The sequence below is a fragment of the Macrotis lagotis genome, chromosome X, assembly GCF_037893015.1.
Source record: "Macrotis lagotis isolate mMagLag1 chromosome X, bilby.v1.9.chrom.fasta, whole genome shotgun sequence".
Lineage (NCBI taxonomy): Eukaryota > Metazoa > Chordata > Mammalia > Peramelemorphia > Peramelidae > Macrotis > Macrotis lagotis.
The window spans coordinates 254,029,196-254,052,018 of NC_133666.1; the positions used below are offsets into that span (position 1 = coordinate 254,029,196).

At 36.0% G+C, this 22,823-nt stretch overlaps 1 protein-coding gene across 15 annotated transcripts in view; it reads right to left on the reverse strand.

Moving 5' to 3' along the window:
• Positions 1–22,823, reverse strand: part of MAST4 (microtubule associated serine/threonine kinase family member 4) — an 880,607-nt gene that overhangs the window by 541,464 nt on the left and 316,320 nt on the right. For all 15 annotated transcript variants that reach the window (XM_074200305.1, XM_074200315.1, XM_074200306.1 and 12 more), the window contains one exon: positions 5,411–5,535. In XM_074200305.1, the coding sequence (XP_074056406.1) occupies positions 5,411–5,535 (125 nt within the window). The remainder of the gene's footprint in view (positions 1–5,410; positions 5,536–22,823) is intronic.

Here is a 22,823-nt window from a genome sequence, read left to right on the forward strand (position 1 = left end):
ATACTAAGTACAAAAAAAAAAAAACTATGAACTACTCCAAATGAATATATAATTTGAAGAATATATCTCTTCTCCCTTAACCCACTCCTACCTCACACCTCCTGGTGGTCTTCATAACATCATTCCCCCAAAGGTGTACTGCTGATTTCTAGCAAATATCCTTCCTCCCATTTCTACATGCATACCAAATGATAAATGCACTCAAGGGTTATCAACAGTCCTTTCCTGATTCCCCCAACTATTAGCACTCCTCGCCAAAATCATTTTCCACTGACTTGCTGTGCATTTGTCTAAGACAGGTTGCTGCACATGGCCCAACTTTTCCCAGGCAAACAGAATGCATTCCCTGGAAAGTATGATCTGATTTTTTATCCTCTTTCTTTCCCTTTTGAGAGGGGAGAAGGGAGGAGTTTTGTGTTTCTTGCTAGTATACCATGATGAGTAGGCAAGAAAACATTGGGTTTGCAGGCAGACTCACTAAACCCTGATTCTACTACTTACTAGCTGACTGATGTTAGACAAGTCCCTTAACCTTCATCTGCCTTGGTTTCCTCCTATATATAATGGGAATAATAACTGCACACCTGTCTCCCCTGACAGATGGGAAGATCAAGAGATAATATTTATAAAACACTTTGCAAACCATATAAATGTCAGCTATCACCTACTACATAGTGGGCTCTTAATAAATGCTTGTTGAATTGATCCAAGTTAACATGAATTCCAACCCAGACCAATCTGGAGCTCCACTACTGAGAGGTGAAGAAGATAGCACCCTAGATGGATTGCTAGACCTGAAGTCAGAAAGACTGGAATTCAAATTGGGCCCCCTCCACTTATAAAGCTGGGCTGTCTGCCTCAGTTTCCGTAATTATAAAATGAGGCCGATAATAGAACCTACTTCCCAGATTTGTTTTAAGAATCAAATGCAATACTATTTGTAAAGCTCTTAACAGAATCTCTGACTCAGAATAGGTGTTTCCCTCCCCATCTTCCCATTTAGAATTTATATTTGATATATCTGATTCTGTGTGCATTTTATAGGACTACTTCTGGCCTGTTTTTTGTAATTCCACAATACTATACATATATATATATATATATATATATATACATATATATATATATATATATATATATACTGCTGAATAAATATTTATGGGTTCACTGAGATGGCCAACTATAAACTGAGTCATACCTTCAACAGAAACTAGGCCACCTAGAGTCTACTCTTAAGAAGAAGAAAAAATAAAAAGACATAATGGTTCTGGAGAACTATATAGAAAGAGTGCAAGGATGGAAAGTGAAATACATAGAGGATGAAGGAAATAGCACACAAAAAAGAGAAATGAGTTTGTGATATTCTTTCCTTTGTAAGTGCTGACATTCATCCATTACTGCTAAGTATCACACAATTTGGCATCTCTCATGACAGTTACATGCACTATTATCAAATTTTCGTCAGCAAGGCTTACTGCCCTCATATTTTCCTACAGACTGATAAGTTACCATGTTTCTGCCTCCTGAATTTCTGTCTGCTTGCCAAAGAGAAGCATCTGTATAAATCCATCTGTTTTTAATGACAGCAGCTTCTTTGATAAACTACCCATGTGTAGGGAGGGACAGAAAGATGGAAGAAGCAAATGGGAGAAGACTTTTTCTCTTCTCCAGATTAATGTATATGGAGTATTCATCTGACACCTCATCGGCACTCCCGGCTGGTACCCCAGCAGGCAGACACTCACTAAGCATGTATTCTGCCCACTATCTGGCTACTCAGGAAGAAGCGGCACCAAGCCAATTATCTAAAGCACCCAATGTGTCTGGTTCAGGCAGCACAACCACATTTAGCAGAGCCAGGAAAATGAGCTACTCTGGGCTAAGAATTCATCTCCTAACCAAGAGAGTAGTTAGTAATGCTTAATCTGTCCGTGACATTAAAAGAACCACAGACAACACTTTTACTAAAGGCTACACCTGCCAAAACACAAATAACCTCATTTATATCTCATTGGCATCCAGTCAAGTAAAGGTCATAGACATGTATGAATTTCCTGCTTATTGGCATCAGAATCTGCCCTATTGTACAAGGCAGAACACAGCTAAGAAGTCCTCCTGGATAGCATCTTGTCTTCTCACACTTGAAAACATTTATCTCCCTTAATTTCAAAACTTTTCCAATTAGTCACAAAATATTAAAAATCAGTTTGCTTTTATAATTAAAAATGGCCAAGTTCTTTTGCATAGAACTACAACCCTTCTACAATGGCAGCAGAGGCTACTACATGGCTGTTTTCACTTTTCTTTAGTCTTAGCCAAGATAAACAGGATGAGTTTCATTTCAGATTTTCAAAGACTGATCAAAACTGGATAATACTGTGGAAATTCAAAGCACATCTTGGGATTCACAACGAAGGAACAAGATCCCACAAGACTGAAGTGAAGAAACTCAGTAGGTTAACAATTAGAGCACAGAGAAGAACTATCAGTTTCACAACTAGAGGATTTGGTTACTTTTCTTATGAATAAAAGAAGAGACAGACAAGAAAAAATTGCCCATGGTAGGAACATCTTACCCTTCCACACCATTCTCCAGGAAATCAAAGCTCCTGTTTATTTACTGAAACTGCCTTGCTAAAATGGTCATAATAGCTTCCATACTTTTTAAAAATACACTTTCTGTGGCTTTTCCCCTTACTTTCTATATTCTATTCTCCATTAAGAGAGAAGAATCAAATAACTGACCTCTCCCCTTTATATAATCTTAAGAATGTTTGTGCTAAAAATTGAGCACATAAAAATGTATAACAAGTCTTTTAGCTCTTTAATTGCATGTGCTGTGTAGCAGAGATATCTGGCCCAAGACAAGAACTGAATAATGTGGAAATGAAGACAATAGGGGCACCAGAAGGGACCCGTCTTCTCCTGCTGTTATTCTGCATCCCTGAAACAAAACAGACTGGGAAAACAGCTTACCAATATTTTCCTAAGATTACAATATGTGCATCAATAGAGGTGAGGGGGTAAAAGGAAGGGGAGGCAGAGTTGCTGAGCTAATAAATTTGACTACCAATAACTAAAAAGTACTAACTAAAAACTTTATGATATCCTGCTTTCATTTAACAAATGAAACTGAGATATAAATAACAGTAATAATTATCATAACCTATATAGCACGTTAAAGCTTGCAATGTACTTTAAATATAAGAAATAAAAACAAAGAAAACAGCACTTTAAAGCTTATAACATGTTTTAACTATAAAAATAATAACAAAAAGAAAAAACATTTTTAATAGCAGGTTTAAAAATACAAAAATATCAAGTGACTTCCCCTATCTATGATGTTGGGGGGAAGATGGTGAACAAAACTCCGGTTTAGGTAATACATTACAAAATATATACCAGCATCCTCAGTAAAATGAAAGCTTCTTTTTTGTTTTTCTTTCTCCACAATGAGTTTCTTTCCCATAGTAGGCACTTACATCTAAGTCAAATTTAATTAAATATGAAATCACTTCAGTATTTTTATCAAACACTTCTAATTTAAATACTGGCAGTACCTATTGAAGAGAAATTCTGAACAGGAAATGGAAAACAGACCACCACAATTTTCTGCAATTCCTCATTTCTTTGCCTCCAAAATTTCTCAAGATCTCTATGGTCCTGCTTTCAAATATGTTAGCTCAACATCAAACAGGAACATCAGAAGAGATTAAATGTTTCCTGTCTGGATACTTTGCCTTAGATATTATTATTCTTCCCATGACAATCTTGTTTTGACCAGCATCATCAAGAGTGATCATTGCCAAATAAAACCAATCACTGTTACCGTGGAAGGATATAAGAGCAATCCTGCAGTTTTTAAGAAATCATTTTTACTTAAAAAGTTACTAGCTGAAAAGACTTTAAAAGCTTAAGTAGTACTAGCATAATTCTAATTTCAGCTTTAATATATTTTCTCAGAAGAGAAAAATAAGTTGAATTTGACTTCTTGTTACCTGGGTCTTAAAAACACAATCAGGAAGTTTACAAATGCAATCTTCATTCTGCACACAGGAAAAGTCTTGAGAAGAGCAACTCAAACAACAAAAACTTATTGGGGACAATCAAGGACATAAATTGCTTAAGAAATCAATCCTTCCATTCTGCATGGCTCATAGAATCAAAGATTTAGAGCTGAAAGGAAATCATGAATTCTAGCCCTCTCATTTTACAGATGAGGAAACTAAAGATACGATAATTGTTTTACAGGAAAACTGAGGCACCAAGAAATTAAATGAATGGTTCAAGGCCCCATGGGTAATATACCTACTAGCCAAGATTAGTTTTCAGATCTGTTTATGTTATGAGACAGTATGGGAGAGCATTTAATCAGGAGCCCTGGATCTTCTTTCAGACATTTCTTAACCATAGGCAAGTGATTTAACCTCTCAGACCCTTGGTTTCCTCATCTGTAAAAGAGAGAGAGAGATGATCTACTTCACAGTGTTACTGTGAGAACACCTTAAAAGATCTGAACAAATATGTCATTTAACAAAACATGACTTTCAATGCAAAAGAGTCCAGATAAATACCTGCATAGAATTTGGTATTTCTTACAGCACTATTCATAACAGAATCTGAGACCCATCTTCCTGCAGAAGATGTTGCCATGGCCACACAAATCTCTATTCACCGCATTTAATAGAAATTAAATATAAAAGCCATTTTATAGCCTATTTTGTTGTACAAGAGCATAAAACTAGGAACCTAATAGAAGAGGGGACTATTAGATAACAACTCTAAATGCTAAGTGAAAAAGCCATTTTTATAGCTTCTTTTTTTAATATGAGATCGAAAAGCCTGGGACCAAAAAAGAGGGTCCCATGAGATAACTCTAAGTGGGAAATGTGGCTTAATACATATATTGTTTTTCAAAGAGAACTTTTTTTGTCTCATTTTGTTGATGAATTTTTTTTTGGTATAGTATACAGAGAAAAGAATTTTTGTTGTCCTTTGGTATATATTATAGAGAAATACAGAAGTTAACCAGGAAGAGGAAGTCATGAGAAATACTCTAAAGGACATTCAACATGAAAAGAAATATCAGGCAACTTTAAGTGCAGGTCCATACCCTGACATTCTTGGATGAACTGCTCATTTCTAACAGGCAGTTACTAATAATTTAATTTATTAATAATTTAATGTATAATTTATTCATCAATTTAATTCCTACTGCCTAGGTTAAACATGATATAAAAAACCAAAGGACAAGATATGAAAACATGTAATTATGCATATCATGGAAATATATATATATATATATATATATATCCTCCCACATTCACTCTGCTTCTGAAATTCAAACCCCCTGTAGCACAGGATCTATGTCCTTTCTTTCGGGCTTGAATTAAGGCTGCATTTCACTCACCATGCTAGCAGTGAGGGAAGGAGCTGATTGACCAAGAGCCTGGCTGCGCATCCGGATGAGGTTGGAGGTCTCTGCAGCTGCCAGCCATGACTGCTCTGCAATGGTGTTTGGAAGCAGGTATCTCCCTGTAGGATGCAAACAAAGAAAAAAATTTGAATGAACCAGTTTTGTCCCCATTTACTAAAGAACCTAGGATTTTCTCTTGTATTTGCCAAAAATCAGTGATAGTATTTATGGAGTGGGAAGGGGTGGGGGGTTAGCACTAAAAGGATGCCCAGTGAGGAAATTCCTCCATCAATAAATATCAGTGGTATAATTTTAGATTAGGTTTTTTTTTTTTAAAGAGTAAGATAAACTTTTTTGCCTGATAGGTCCCATTGGCAGGTTGATGAAGTCTATGATAGATACCTAGCACTGTTACCCATTTGAATTTTTTTTGTTTTTTTGCAAGGCTATGGGGTTAAGAGACTTGCCCAAGATCACACAGTTAGGTAATCATTAAGTGTTTTGAGGTTGAATTTGAATTCAGGTCCTCCTGAGTCAAGAGCCAATGTATACCACCCACTGCTCCACCTAGCTACTCCCTGTCCATGTAAATTATTGAAGGCAATACTAAAACAGAAACGAATGAAAATGAAGATGAATATTTACTCATAAAAGCTCACAAATGCCCTAAAATCTATCCCTAGACTTTTTTTGAAAGTCACCAGATAAAGAACCCCTGTGAATTTCCTAAGATTCTAGGAAATACATAGTATATGTCAGAGGCAAACCTTGTACATGGTCTTCCAATTCTGAAGCTGTTCTTTTATCTCCCATTTCAGGATGTCTTTACGTTGGGAAATAATGACATCAAAAAGAAAAGAAATTTTAATCTAAAGTCAGGATAGCCTGGTTCAGACTCAGATCCTGAATTCCCATAAAAACTGGAGCAAATCCCATCTCCCTGCCCCATGGAAATTAAAAAACCTCGATTTTTTTTACATATTTTATCAGTGGTCTTCAGCCCCTACTACATTACTAAAGCTGCTTTTTTAAAAGTTACCAAAGATTTTCTCCAACCTACTTAGCAAGCCTTCTTACATGTTACTCCTCTTCAAGTGCTCTGTTTCAGTCAAAAAATGGTCTATCTTCTTTCAGGGCCTTATACATGACAATCCATCCCCCTGTTTTCCTGCTTTTTGCAAAAGCCTATAAAACAATCCCTCTTTAACCTAACCTCCAAGAGTTTCATACTTCCATCTGCTCAAAAGCATAATGATGCTTTCCCCCCCACTAATCATTTCCCAACATCCTCCTGTGCCAGAGCTAGTATCCACCCCAGTACTCTGATTTTTAATTATTTTGACTTGTGTCCAGGTTTTTCTTCTCTTCACCATGATGAAGGCTCTGTAACCTTAGGCCAAGGTGATTATAATCATATCAAGCAGTTGATCCTCTAGTTAGTAGTCAAAGAAATCTTTCTAAATCACTGGTCTGACCATGACACCTTCCTACTTTTATAAAACCTCCAGATACACACAAATACCCACACACACACATATAACACATACCACACCACACACACAGCTTGCATGTGCACAGACATATATATATATATATATATATATATGTGTGTGTGTGTGTGTGTGTGTGTAATATATAATCTCATACACGCATATACACAGAGCCCTTCTGTTTGGTTTTTAAAGACTTTCATGATGATCCCTTCCTATCCTTCCAGTCCCACTTATTCCTTTTTCTATATACTCAGTGATACTGTCCTCTCTACTTAACAAGACCACCCTGCCTTTGCCTATTTCATGTATTCTCCCCAACTGGCTCCTCAGCTTGGAAAGTTTGCCCTCCTCTTCTCTGCCTCCTGGACTCCTTTAAGTCTCAGATACCATGTACAAGACTTGTCCAACTTCCTCTTCAATCCAATGTCCTCCCTCTAAGATCACTTCCAAGTTTTCACGTATTCATACTGTTTGTACATAATTGTCTATACATCATTCCCCCCCATTAATTTCTTGAGAACAGGGTCTGTTTTTAATATATATCACCTGAGCACAGGGCCTGGTTCCACAGAAAGCACTCAATAAATGTTTGCTGATTTGTTGTAAACCTCTTGAAGACAGGAACAATATTTTTTAAATTTTGTTTTTTTGCCTCCATTGGTTGAGCAGTTTTAGGCACTCTGGCAAAAATCAATTGCTTAATAAATGTTTTTGGATTAATCAAATACCTAAGCTTACTTTTGGTCCTATTGTTCTTCAACCTTTTTGTATCATTTAACAAAGCTAATCACATTCCCATCCTGGATAATTTCTCGTTTGTTTTACAGAAGCATCACATCCATAACAAATATTTACATATTACTCTTCCAAATAAACATTATGAATAAATCTTTTTTTTCTTTTCCTAACTCATCCCCTTTCTTACCCCTTAAAGTATGTTCAATTCAGAATTTTTAGGCAATCAGGATATATGACTTTCCCAGGGTCACACTCCTAAGTGTCAGAGATCACATTTGAACTCAGGTCCCTGTGACTCCAGGATCTTAGCACTGCATAGCTCCCCCTGTCAATTCAATTTAAAAGAACTAATACTAATAAATCAATACTCTTTCCATGTTCCCCAGGTTATGCATTGGCTCTCCTCTCCATTCTCTATACATTATTCCTTAGTCATTTCATTCATTGCTCTTATTCCAATCTTCTTCTCCATGAAGATTAGGTAATAATCTAATCCAAACCTTCAACTTTCACCATCTTTCAGGAGTTTCAGGTCCTTAGCCTCAATAGCTCAATTCCACTTTGGTATCCTAGCATGTATACTGAAGGAGGGCCTATGCGCTTGGATTCAGCACAGAGGAGTTTGAAGCAGGTGCCAACTGGCAGCTCTGTCACTCGTACCCCCCAGACTGGGTCACAGATCTAGTGAGGTCTAAGGAGAGGCTCTAGACCTGGGCGAGGAGCATTTACAGACCAGAGACAGTAATTGTGTGGCTCCGGCTCTCGGAAGACTGTAGGGTCTCAGATTTAGTCCTCACCCAGTCAAAAGAGCAAGGTCGGGAGCTCAGATCGAAAGAAGTCTGCAGTTTCCTCATTCTGGGCCTACATAGATTCCTCCTGCTAGATGATAATAGCTGGGACCAACAGCAGACTATTAGACCTACAATTAGGAGCAAGTTAATCATTATACTGCTAAAATACAAACCAGGGTCAAGGCAGCAACCAGTCCTTGCCCTGGATCAGAACACTCTGGACACACTGAAGCTTGCAGGTACCATGTCTGGATTATTCTGGAGATCCTTGAATCATCCAGCACCCAGAAAAAGCAGCAGGTATCTGATGCAAGAGAGACAAAGTTGCAGATTCTGCTCCTAACAAAGTCCAGAGTAAATAAAGAAAGATAGAAGAATGAGCCAAGAAACAAAACTAAAAATCCTTCTAAGCAGAGTTATTTGTGGCAAAGATAACCAGGACACAATCCCAAACAATTGACTACAAAACATCTATAAAAGGCAGCTATGCAACTGGATATAAAACTGGATCAGGAGTCAGATCTAAATTCAAATCTGCACTGAGATACTTATTGGCTTTGTGATCACAAGCATGAAACAAAAAAGAAAAGGAAACAAGGAAAAGTAAAAAGGAAGGGAAGGACAGGGAAAGGAAAAAAAGGAAAGGAGAAAAGGGGAAAGGAGGAAGGGGGGAAAGAAAAGGGGAAGAGGAAGGGGAAGGGGAAATGAAAGAGGAGAGGAAAGGGGAGGCGAGGAAAAAAAGACAAAAAAGTTTCAATCTGCTCACAGAGCATCAGTTCTCTCTCTCTGAAAGGGAATATTTTTCATCATAAGTGATCTGGAAAAATATCATCCATATCCTGAGAAGAAACAATGGAGTTTAAATGCAGACCAAAGCTTACTATCTTCAATTTTTTAAACGATGTCTTATGTATTATGTTTTTTTCTCTCTAATAATTTTCCCTTTTCAATTTAATTCTTATTTCACAATGTGATTAATATGAATTTATTTTTAACATGACTACACACATGTAGTCAATATTAGATTGTTTTCTATCAATGGATGGGGGAGGGAAGGAATGGAGAGGGGGAGAAAAATATAAAACTCAAAACTTTGCAAAGCAATGATTGTTAAAAAAAAAAAAAAACTGCCGCTGCATGTAGTTAGAAAAATAAACTATTACAAAAATTTAAAAATATGTCATTTGAAACTGCTACTTAAATAATATTTCTTAAATTCATCCCCCTCCTCTCAATTTCTATTGCTCAGTGCATTATAGATTTCTCAATACCACGTGTAATATATTCCTGACAATCCCGCCTAACTGTATATTCTCTATGTAATTGATTCTAGACACATTGCTACCATACTCATCCTCCTTTGCATACACCTGGTATCAGTTAGACCACCTAGACAGAAAGAGGAAACAGATGAATTCAGCAATCATATTATAAACCTGATGATGGGGGAATGCAATTATCTCAACATCTGCTGTTAATCTCTGGTCCAAGAAAGTAGAGCACTTAATAATCTGACTTGCTTTTACAATAATCTCTTTCTTCAAATTCTGCAAATTCTGCAGCTAACTTTTCACCATCCCAGAAAAACACTGTTGAAATATGGTGAGGAAGTGATGACTCCATCTTGGGATGTGTGATAAAAAAAGAAAGGCAGACATGGTCAAGCAAATATCCTTTATTTGAAAAGGAAAGATTTCAGAGTTCAGAGATATTATAGGTAAGATTAAATGGACTGAAATTCTAAAGTTGAAGTGAACCCAGGAAAGAAACTGAAAAGCTCTAAGTATGTATTTCATTTTTTTTCATTTCTTTATTTTTCCAACTACATGGTAACAGTAGTTTTCAACAATCATTTTTTTTTCATTTTTCTCCCTTCCTCTTTTCCCTCCCCCCCTTTCTCTGACATAAAACTTTGTAATAGACTTTATATCTATAATCACATCCAAATGGAAGAGAAAAAAAAGACATAATTCATAAGAGAAACTTTTTTTTAAATGTTTGGCTTGCATTTAAACTCCATGGTTCCTTCTCTGGTTATAGATGCTATTCTCCATTACAAGTCTTTTAGAATTGTCTTTGATTATTGTGCTGCTGAAATGACCTAGTCCATCCTAGCTCATCATCAGCCAATGTTGCCATTGGTGTGTATAATGTTCTTCTGGATCTGCTCACTTAACTCAGCATCAGTTCATGCAAGTCTTTCCAGCATGCATTTCTTAAGACCCAAAAATACATATAGCAAGGTGAAAAAAGGCCTAAATAAGGCCTCAGACAGTAACTATATGACCTGTTCAAGTCACTTTATCCCATTTGCCCCAGGTTCCTCATCTGTATAATGAACTGGCAAAGGAAATGACAAACCTCTCTAATATTTTTGCCAAGAAAACCCAAACGAGGTCACAAGGAAGTCAGATACAACTGAAACTATTAAACAACAAAGCTTTGGGGAATAAACTAATGCCTTTGAAATATGATTAAAAACTCCTCAGGCTAGGAAACAAAGTCTCCCCAAACCAAACTCTTAATGTGCCTTCCCAGATGTAGTCCCCTGCCCTCCAATCACAGCTGAGCTGGACTACTAGTCATTCTCTCACCCTGACCCTCCCTTCACATTGTTATTTTTTGAGATTCATCTTTGTCTTCAAGTCCCAAACTCTGATGTCATCTGCTCCATAAAACTCTCCCTTAATCTTGCTCTATTTGAAACTAAAAGAGATCTTTTCCCTACTCAAATTTCTGATAACAGTTTGAATCTTTCCTTTATGCTTTAATCCATCCTTCTTCATATTCTATTTATTCACATTGAAACTACTTCAAGTCATTGGATTGTAAGCTTCTTGTAGGCAGGGACTGTTACTTTCCTTTTGTATACAATTCTAATGCTATACCTTGAATGTAAAATAAACTCAATAAAAGGGATCCTGGAATTAATTGAGGGCAAATCATCCTGAATTTCCATCAATCACAGTATGTGTTAAAAAAATTTATCTTTTTTAATCTATCTTTTTAAGTCTAATGATGATGTACAAGGAATCATATCAAATATATTAATATAGAAGCTTCCAGGCAGGCAAGGTACAAACTCAAATGAAGACTGTTAAGAAAACAAGGAATGCATTCAAGGTGAAAATAGGACAATCAACTGGCTCATTCTAATCCTCCCTTCTCTTAATTCCAGGGAAACATGTAGCTATCCCAGTGTGCCCAAAAGGGATAGAGTTGACATAATGCCTATCAGAACATCAATAGCCTGCATTGAACAATTCAACAGTGAACAATTTTTTTTAATCTAATGTACTGAAACATATGTTCATATTTTGAAAAGAAAACTAAGCTTGCCTGAACTTCTCTGTCAATGCTCCTACCAGATTCCCAGACTTGAAACCTCTGAATAGTGAAAGTACTAGAGTGGTTTGCAGTTCCCTCTCCAGTTAATTTTATAGGAGTAAATTTAAATTTAATTCTCACCAAGCCCAGTCAATTCTGCTTCTGCAGCAGCTGACAACCAGTCCCCTCCTTTCCACAATTCAAGATCAGGTCCATCACCTGGGCTGTTGAAATAGCCTCCCAGCTGCTTTTTGGGCCTCCAGTCTATCACTTCTCCAGTCAATACTTCACATAGCTGGCTGAGTGATCTTCCTAACATATAGCTCTGATGACATCATTCCCTTACTCAAAATTTTCCACTGGTTCCCTATTGCCTCCCCAATAAAGTCCCCAAACCCTAAGTCTGACAATTAAGGACTTTCATGTCAGACCAAAATAACTTTCAAGCCTCGCCTTCATGCACAGCCTTCTCTTCTCCTGCTAAAAGTCTCTCAATCCTCCTTGACCCTTGTATAGCATTTTATATTGTTACTTGCCCTTCATTCTCAAAGAGAACCATGGCATTAGGGACATGATACCATGACATATAAGGGAATTGGACTTAAGTGAGGAAGGATTATACAAAATCACCAGCCTCACTTTTTCTTCCAGACTGATCTAAGTGCAGTGGTCAAATTTAGATCAGGATAACTAGAGATGGCCCTGGATACACAGGGGCATCTGGACTTTTTAATAATGATTTCTCCCTAGCACTTATTTTTAACTGCTATGACACTTATGGATGCCCATATCATCTCCCCTACTGGGCTTTAAGTTCCTTGAGAAAAGATATTATGCTTTGTTATGTTTGATAGCTATTTCTAAAACCCTCACATTCCCAAGAAGATATCTAGTTCATAGTACATATTTAATATTTATAATTGGATGAAATTAGCATTTATTATTTGTCCAGCAATGCCAAGATATACTTTTTAAACAAAAAAAAAATAGAGAAATTAGGCTCCTGCCCCAACAAAATTCATTTGACTAATGAACATAGTTATTAGTATTTAATTCAAACAAATGACTGATAAGGACTAGAAATCTTTTCCCCCTGAAAGTTCCTCTCATCCCAACTTTCCCATTATTGCATCCTCTTTGGCTTCTCACTCTCATTCATCTTACACATTCAACTTCTTGCCTAATCTTGTCATTTCTACTTCACAGCATCTTTCATGCATGCCTTCCTCTGTCCCTTCTCTGATTCCAGTGCAGGCCCTCAACCACTCAAATTGCTGCAACTGCCTGCTAACTGGTCTCCCAACCTCAAGTATCTTTCTACTTCAATCCATTCTCTACTTAATGCCAAGGTGATTTTCTGAAGTGTAGATCTGATTATGTCATCTACTTGATCCAGTCACTCCTATATTATCTCCAGGATCAAATGGAAGAACCCCTGTTTGTCATTTAAAGTTCTTCATAATTTGGCCCCCTTTCTATTTTTCCAGTCTTAAACTCCTCAAATTTTATTGTTTTTATTATTGTTGGTGCTGCCTAGTTGTTTCAAAAAAGTCTGACTCTTCTTGACCCCACTTAAGGTTTTCTTGGCAAAAGTAATATAGTGGTTTACAATTCCTTTCTCCACTTAATTTTTTGAGTTGAGGAAACTAAGGCAACCTAAAAAGGATTCATTGGACTTCTGGTCAAGATGGCAGACAGAAGCCAGGCACTATTTTAAGCTCTCTGTCTTTTCCTCAGAACTAACATGAAGTCTCATAACAGAATCTGAATCCACAGAATCCAGATTAGAATTGAGGAGAACATCACACAGAAAGGTGTATCACAGTAGAGTGGGGGCAAGTCAGGGGCAGAGAACAGAGACCCATTGTGGGGTGAGACCTGGGGACTAATCTGAGAACAGCAGCAGAAGCTTTGGCTATGTATACAGGTTGCAAAAGAGCCCCAGCACAATGGGTGGGAAAGCTCTAGTGAGGTGGCCAGACATCTATCCAGTCAACTCTGAAGACCAGGACCCTGAGCCCCCATGTTTTCAGCAGAGTCCCCAACTTTCCAATTGAATCCCTTCCCCCCAATTCTGTGGGAGAAAGTGACTCTCCCTGGGAACACACACAGTAACAGCACCCCACCCCACCCCCAAGCTCAGGTGTGGGCAGATTTCTCTCTGTACTGAGTGAAGAATAAGGAGATTAAGTACATAGTCCAAGGGTCCAGCCCACTGCTAACCCACCATGCCCCCAATCCTAGGGATGGGCCACTAACCAAGGTCACATACATTCCAGAGAAAGTATCTAGCATCCCCTACTGGCCAGCCCTCTTGGAGTTACTAAGCCCAGTGAGTAAAGTCTCTAGGGATCTCAAAACTGAGTTCTGTGAACCAGTCCCTCTCCCCAACACAAGATCCTAGGAAAATGAGGAAATGCCATCAGAAAACAGGGTCCATTGACTATTGCCTTGAAACCAAGGATCCTAACTCAGAGAGGACTAGAGTTTCAGAGGAAAATATGAATTGGTCTCTAGCCTAGAAACCCTTCTTAGAAGAGCTCAGGAAGGAGTTTAACAATCAAATGGAAAAGTTGGAAAAAGAAAAGCAAGAGAAAATTAACATCTACCAACAAGAAAACCAATCCTTGGAAAATACAATTGGTCAAGTGCAAAAAAAAAATAATTCTCTGAAAACCACAGTTGGGCAAATGGAAAACTCCTTCAAAACTATAATTGAGCAATTGGAAGAGTAATTGCAAAAGGCAAATGAAGACAATTCTTCTTTAGAAAAGAGACTGGAATATGTGGAAATTAATGACTTCATGAGATAACAAGAATCTGTTAAAACCAAAAAAATGAAAAAATAGAAGAAAATGTAAAATACCCCCATCAGCAAAACAAATGACCTGGAGAATAGATACAGGATAGACAATTTAAGAATCAGTGGGATTCTTGAAAACACTGAGAAGGAAAAAAGTGTGAATCAATACTTCAGGGTATAGTGAAGGAGAATTGTCCCTTTATCATGGATCCATGGGCAAAATAGTAATTGAAAGAATACAACCATTTCTGGGAGGGATCCCACCCAAAATGAAAACACCAAGGAATATTGTGGCCAAACTCTGGAACTGTCAGATAAAAGAGAAAATCCTACAAACAGCCAGAAAGAAATAATTCAAATACCAAGGAGCCACAGTAAGGATTACCCAGGAACTGGCTGCATCAACATCATGGGATCTAAGGGCCTGGAATGTGACATTCTGAAGAGCCAGGTTGCAGTAGAATATTTTATGCTTGAGCTAAAGTGAAAAAGGCAGGGCTAGCATTGCTTATCTCAGACAGAGCAGCTGTAAAAAATAGTTCTTATTAAAAGAGATAAGAAAGAAAACTACATCCTCCTAAAAGATGCCATAGATAATGAAGCAATTTCAATACTAAATATGTATGCACCAAGCAGCATAGTATCCAGATTATTAAAGGAGAAGTTGAATGAGCTACAGGAAGACACAGAGAGCAAAACTCTACCAGTGGGAGACCTCAACCTCCCTCTCTCAGAATTAGATAAATCTAATAAAAAAAATAAACAACAAGAAATAAACAAGGAGATAAACAATGTTAGAAAACCCAGACATGAAAGAACTTTAGAGAAAACAGAACAGGGATAGAAAGGAATATGTATCTTTTTTTTTGAAGTTCATGGCACCTACACAAAAATTGACCATGTGCTAGAGTATAAAAAACCTCATAATCAAAGGCCAAAAGATAGAAATAGTGAATACTTCCTTTTCACACCATAATGCAATGAGAATCACACGCAAGAATGGGCCATGGAGAGAGACTAATTGAAAATTAAATAACCTTATTTTAAAGAATGAGTGGATCAAACAACAAATTATAGATAGAATTAATGATTTCATCCTAGACAATGACAATGACAAGACAACACACCAAAACTTATGGGATACAGTCAAAGCAGTTATGAGGAGATATATTCTATCAAAGTAGTTATGAGGAGATATATTCTATCTCTAAATGAATTAATTCATTCTAAACATGAATAAAATAGAGAAAGAGGAAATCAATGAACTAAACAAGCATCTGAAAAAAAATGAACAAATTAAAACTCCCAATAAATATCCAAATTAGGAAATTCTAAAAATTGAAGGAGAAATTAATAAAATCAAAAGCAAGGAAACTATTGAACTAATAAATAAAACCAAGAGTTGGTTTTATAACAAAACCAATAAAATAGATAATGTTTTGGTTAATTTGACTTAAAAAAAAGAAAGAAAAAAACCAAATTAGTAGTATCAAAAAGTTATCTCACCACTAAAGAGGAGGAAATTAAAGTACGAATCCAGAACTATTTTGCCCAACTGTATCTCAATAAATTTGATAATAAAGGAAATTGATGAATATTTACAAAAAAATAAGTTGTCCAGGTTGAATGAAATGGAAATTAAATATCTAAATAACCATATATCAGAAAATGAAATTCAACAAACCATCAATGAACTCCCTAAGAAAATCTCCACGGCCAGATGGATTCACAAGTGAAGACAGAACTCTGTCTAATTCCTTCTAAGACACCAAAATGGTGCTGATATCTAAACCAAGAAGCATCAGAGGAAAAAAATTATAAACCAATTTCCCTAATGAATATGGATGCCAAAATCTTAAATGAAAAATTAACAAAGCAATTACAGCAAGTTATCCCTAGATAATACACTATGACCAAGCAGTATTTATCCCAGGAATGCAAGTTTAGTTCAATATTAGGAAAACTGTCAGTATAATTGACTATACCAATAGCAAACCTAACAGAAATCATGGGATTATCTCAAGAGATGCTGAAAAAGCCTTTGACAAAATACAGCACCCATTCCTACTTAAAACACCAGGAATAAATGGATTGATCCTTAGAATGATGAGCAGTATCTATCTGAAACTATCAAGAAACATTAAATGCATTGAAGAAAAGCTAGAGGTATTCCCAATAAGATCAGAGGTGAAACAAGGATGTGCATTATCATCACTACTATTCAATATTGTATTAGGAATGTTAGCTTCAGCAATGAGAGAAGAAAAAGAAATTGAAGGAATTAGAATTGGGAAGGAAGAAACAAAACTCTCACTCCTTGCAGATGACATGATGGTATACCTAGAGAACACTAAAATATCGTCTAAAAAACAACTAGAAACAATTAGCAAAGTCACAGGATATAAAATAAACCCTCATAAATCCTCAAAATTTCTATATATTACTACTAGGATAAGTAAGAGCTAGAAAGAGAAATTCAATTTAAATTAACTTCAGACAACACTGGGAATCTACCTGCCAAAGCAGACTGAGAAACTCTATGAAAACAAATATAAAACACTTTTCACATAAATAAAATCAGTTCTAAATAACTGGGCAAATATCAACTGCTCATGGATAGGCAGAACTAAAGTAATAAAAATGACAATTATATATAATTTAAATTACTTATTTAATGTCATACCAATCAAGCTCCCAAAAATTATTTTAGAGAGCTAGAAAAAATGTAACTAAATTCATATGGAAAAACAAAAAGTAAAGAATATCAAGGGATTTTTTTTTAAAAAAATACAAAAGAAGGAGGCTAAGCCTCACCAAATCTAAAAGTATATCATAAAGCATCAGTCATCATAACTGTCTGGAACTGGCTTAGAAATAGAGTAGTAGGAGTAGCTAGGTGGTGCAGTAGATAGAGCACCAGCCCTGGAGTCAGGAGTACCTGAGTTTAAATCTGGCCTCAGACACTTAATAATTGCTTAGCTGTGTGACCTTGGATAAGTCACTTAACCCCAATGCCTTAAATAAAAATAAAATTAATATTAAAAAAGAAAGAGTGGTAGATCAGTGGAATAGACTAGGTGCAAAAGAGACAGCAGGAAATGATATTAATAATCTGCTGTTTGATACACCCAAGGAGTCCAGTTTCTGAGATAAGAACTCATTCTTCAATAAAAACTGCTGGGAAAACTGAAAGATAGCATAACAGAAACTATCTGGAACAATATCTCACACCAGATACCAAGATATGATCCAAATGGGTGCAGGATTTAGTCATAAAAAGCAATATTATAAGCAAACTAGAACAATGGATCTATGGAAAGGGGAGCAGTTTATGATGAAGGAAGAGATAGAGAACATCATCCAAAACAAACTGGGTAAGTTTGATTACATTACACTGTAGCCAAGTTCAAAAGAAATGTAGTAAATCAGGAAACAATTTTTACAAGTAGTGTTTCTGACAAAAGACTCGTTTCTAAAATAAATAGAATATTAAAAAAAACAAGCCATTTCCCGATTGACAAATGGTCTAAGGATATGCAAAGGCAATTTGCAGAAGAGGAAATCAAAGCTATCTATAGTCACATGAAAAATTGCTCTAAATCATTACTGATTAGAGAAATGCAAATTAAAGCATCTCTGAGGTAACACCTTATACCTCTCAGATGGGCCAATCGGAACAGAAAGGACAATGATCAATGTAGGAATGGATGTGGGGAAAACTGGGACATTAATGCCTTGTTGGTGGAGCTGTGAACTGATCCAACCTTTCTGGAGAGCAATTTAGAGTTATGCCCAAAGGGCAATAAAAATGTCCATACCCTTTGATTCAGCAATACCTGGATCTATATCCTGGGTCTGTACCCTGAAAAGATAAGAAAAAGGGCAAAAACAGGGGCAGCCAGGTGGTGCAGTGGACAGAGCACTGGCCCTGAAGTCAGGAAGATTTGAGTTTAAATCCGGCCTCAGATCCTTAATAATTACCTAGTTGTGTGAAGTTAGGCAAGTCCCTTAACCCCATTGCCCTGCAAAAAACAAAAACATCACTTGTACAAAAATATTCACAGCAGCTCTGTTCATTTAGCAAAGAACTGGAAACCAAGGGGATGTCCATCAATTGGGGAATGGCTGAATAAATGGTGGTATATGATGGAACATTACTGATCAATCAGAAACCAGGACGGATGGAATTTCAGATGCCTGGAAAGACTTCTATGAACTGATGCTGAGTGAGATGAGCAGAACCAAAAGAGCATTGTACATCCTAACAGAAACACTGGGGTAGTGATCAACCTTAATGGACTTGCTCATTCCATCAGTGCAATAATCAGGGACAATTTTATGGGATCTGTGTTGGAGAATATCATTTATATCCAGAGATATATAGATGTGGAGTTTAAACAAAGACCAAAAAGAATTACCTTCAATTTTTTAAAAAAAAATTTAAGTACTACATAAATTTGCTATCTCTAATTTTTTATTTCTTCCTCAAGGATATGTTTTTCTCTCACATTCAATTTTGATCAGTGCATATCATGGAAAAAATGTAAAGATTATCAGATTGCTTTCTATGGGGGGAGGCAGGAAGTTGTAGAATTGAAAATCTTATAAAATGATGGGTAGAAACTACTATTGTATACAATTGGAAAAGAAATAAAAGATATAATTTTAAAAATTTAAAAATAGAAGAGTTAAGTGTCTTTCCCAGAGTCACATTAACAAGAAAGTATTTGAGGTCAAATTTGATCTCACAAAGTTAAGTCTAGACTTGGCTCTGAACTACCTACCCAGCTGCCTTTCATATTACCTTCATATATTCTGTATTTATTTTGTATATAACTAGTTATTTGCATACTGTCTTCTCCATTAAAGTATGAACTCCTTGAGGACAGGAACTATTCTGTCACATAGTATGAATTTAATGTAAGTACAGATGTACTCTGAATCTTGAGATCTTTGCCAGTGCAGATCAAGCTCTGGTGACAAAAGGTCTCAACTATCCAACCTAGCTAAATACAAAAAGTTTCATTATTCAGAAAGCTGATCACAAAGAGAGAAGATTGTTTTTTGTGATGAATCACTATTTACTATCTTTCATGGGCTACAGAATCCAGCTGAATAGATAGAGAATCTGCTTCTCAGATAAAAAAAATACATTATATACTATTTTTGAAAAAAAATAGAAAAATGAAGATATAGTCTCTAAAATGATTGTTAAGATGGTAAGTTTCCAAATTCCCCACTAAAAATCTAAAAGAGATTATATTAAAGAAATTATTTGTGAACACTTAGCAAGTAAATTCATTATTAATATGAGTCATACTAGAGCCAAAAAGAATTAATCATATCAAACTAGCCTCATTTCTTTCTGGACAGGGTCAACCATGAAAATTCTATACATAAAGCCCCTCCATTTACATAGGCAAATGGAAAAATGTAAATAAAAATATATAATTAAGATGTCCTTAATTATCTCCTAAGTTAAATATAATTATACAGAGAGTATCCATAATATAACTATATAACACATTAGTTTTGTGGATTCTGTCTGTCTAGGCCAAAGCAAAATAAAAATAGCAACTGAGGGAATGTTTTGAGAATCCATCCTTGGTCCCTACTGTGTTCAACATTTTTATCATTAACTAGAAGACAATATGTCACAAGTTTATTAAATTTACAAATGACACACAAGTGAACTGATGGAAGTGTAAAAACATTTAGCATGCTTCTTAAGAGTCATTATCTAATTAGATTTCTACAGAATGTAACAGCCTATACTTGAGTTAAAAAAAAAAAAAACAACTGAAGAAGTGTAATAGGAGAAATGACCAGATAATTTTTGAAAAAAAGGTAAGGAAGGGAACCTAGAGGCTCTAATGGACTGAAAACTCAATATAAATTAACAAGACGATATGTTTAAAAAGAAAGAAAGAAAATACAACCTATGTGATTTTAGGCTTCATTAATAGAAGTAAAGTGTCCATAATATAGGTCTTGTCCCATATTTACCTAATTCAATATCATCACCAAGTTATAGTTCTGGGCATGTGGTAGATAGATGTAGCAATATCCAAAATAGCAGAGGCATCTCACCAACCCCCTATTCCATTCCTGGAAACTCACCTGGGGGCATTGCCATTTGCTTTGCTGTTGAGTCCTAAGGAATGAGATCTTTCCATCTGAATTGCAAGTGACACCTCTCCTATATGTTGTGTCTCCCAATACTACAAGCTCTTTGAAAGAAGTTGGCCTTATTTCCTATTTGTATCTCCAGGGATTAACTATAAGCAATTAATAATTTTTTGCACATTCATCAATCGTGACTACTTGTTAGAGATGTGATGAGGAGTCATACTTCTTTCAAGTTTTAAAAGAAAGTAAGTGAGGACCTAATGGGATGTCCCCAGCATTCCAGCCTCCAAGACTTTGTCCATATAGTTGGTCTACAATACCTCTGAACCTTTTCAATTCCTATTTAGTCACCTCCTCCAGGAAGACTTTCCTTGGTCTCCCTCAGTTAGCATCATCTTCCTTCTTCAGTATCACAAGCCTCACTCTATAGTACTTTGTACCTTCTTGGTGATTTTACCTCAGTCTGTTTTGGATTATAGTTACTTCTCTAAGTACCTATGAGGACAGGGCCTGAGTCTAGAGATCAGTACAATAACCTGCCAAGGATTTTCTTAATACATTGTTAATATGAGCCAGACTGGATCCATTAAGAATCAGTAATATCAAGTTCGCCTCATTTCCTTCTGGGCAAAGTTGATCTTGAAAGTGCTAGGTATAGATAGAATTCCTCATAATATTTGTATAGGCAAATGGGAAAATGTAAGCATTTTTAAATGCCTTTAAAATTTTAATTGAATTTATTGAATTGTTTCACTGGCATAAAATAGTGAAACTAACTACCCTGTCTGTATTTAATATCAATGATATCAACTGAGTCCTGATTAGTGTGAATAATGAATTCCCTTAAGGGGTGGCATTATTAGAATTCACATTGCATATTTCCATTGGAATAGAACCAATTACCATATTTTACATAGTAATAACTTTGAATAGTATCAACTTGAATAGATGGGACCACTTCAGGAGATTCATGTGCACAAATTTAAACCAAACTCTTTTAAAACTGAGAATTAGGAGGGGGGGAAATGAACATACTAAAATGTTGAAGACTATTTCACATGAACTTTGCATGTTAAGGAGTTCTGACTTTTATTTTGAAATGTTTTCAAGAAATCTTTACTTATATTCAGAAACTTACTTCAAGTATCTTTGGCAAAATGGGTTATCTGCAAGGTTCTTCCCTTTAAGCCTACTGGCTCAATAAAATAGCAAAAATGACCCAGAAGTATAGATTTATTGAAGTATAAAACCTATCACTAAAAATTCCACTGCTTCTCTCTATTGGAGTATTAGACATCAATTCAGAAAAATCTGGCTTATGCAAGATATTACTCTCACAGTCCAGATTACTTATCAGCTTTTCAGTCAAAACTCCTTTGAAATACAGCTTAAGAAGGAACAAGGGAATAAGACCACAAGGAGGGAGAGAAATCAATAGACTATTATATGACACTTCAGGAAATTTTCTCCCTTCAGTTCCCAAAGTAGAAAACTGAGTACTGAAGTGAAAATTTAAGGGAAGGGGAAGAGGATATTATAATCAGAAAGACTACTGTTAGAATTGTGATAGTGGGGCAGCTATTTATTCAGACATTTATTAACTGTGTGACCCTAGGAAAGTCACTTAACCCTTTTTGCCTTAGTTTCCTCATCTGTAAAATGAGCTGGAGAAGGAAATGGCAAACCACTCTAGTATCTCTTTCCAAGAAAATCCCATATGAGGTCACAAAAAGTCTGACAGGATTGGACAAGTAAATAACAATACTATAGGCCGCTAGGTTCTCAGGGCAGTTAGGAAGACACTAGTTCAAACCTAGGCTAGGACACATACTAAGTGTGTAATGTTAAGCAATTATTTTAACCTCTTTTGGTATCGTATCCTCTTCTGCAAATGGAGGATAATGATAGTACATACCACCTAAGATGGTTGTAAGGATAAAAAGAGATATTTACATTTTGCAAACCTTGAAAGTGCTAAACAAGTGCTAACTATTATGATCATCAAGGATAAATGCATTTCTAAAATTTTATTGAATATGTAAAAATGTAAAGGGAAGAAACGACTTTTTCTTTTTACTCTTTTTCCATCAATGTTACTGACCAGTTCAGACATCTTTCAGTTATAA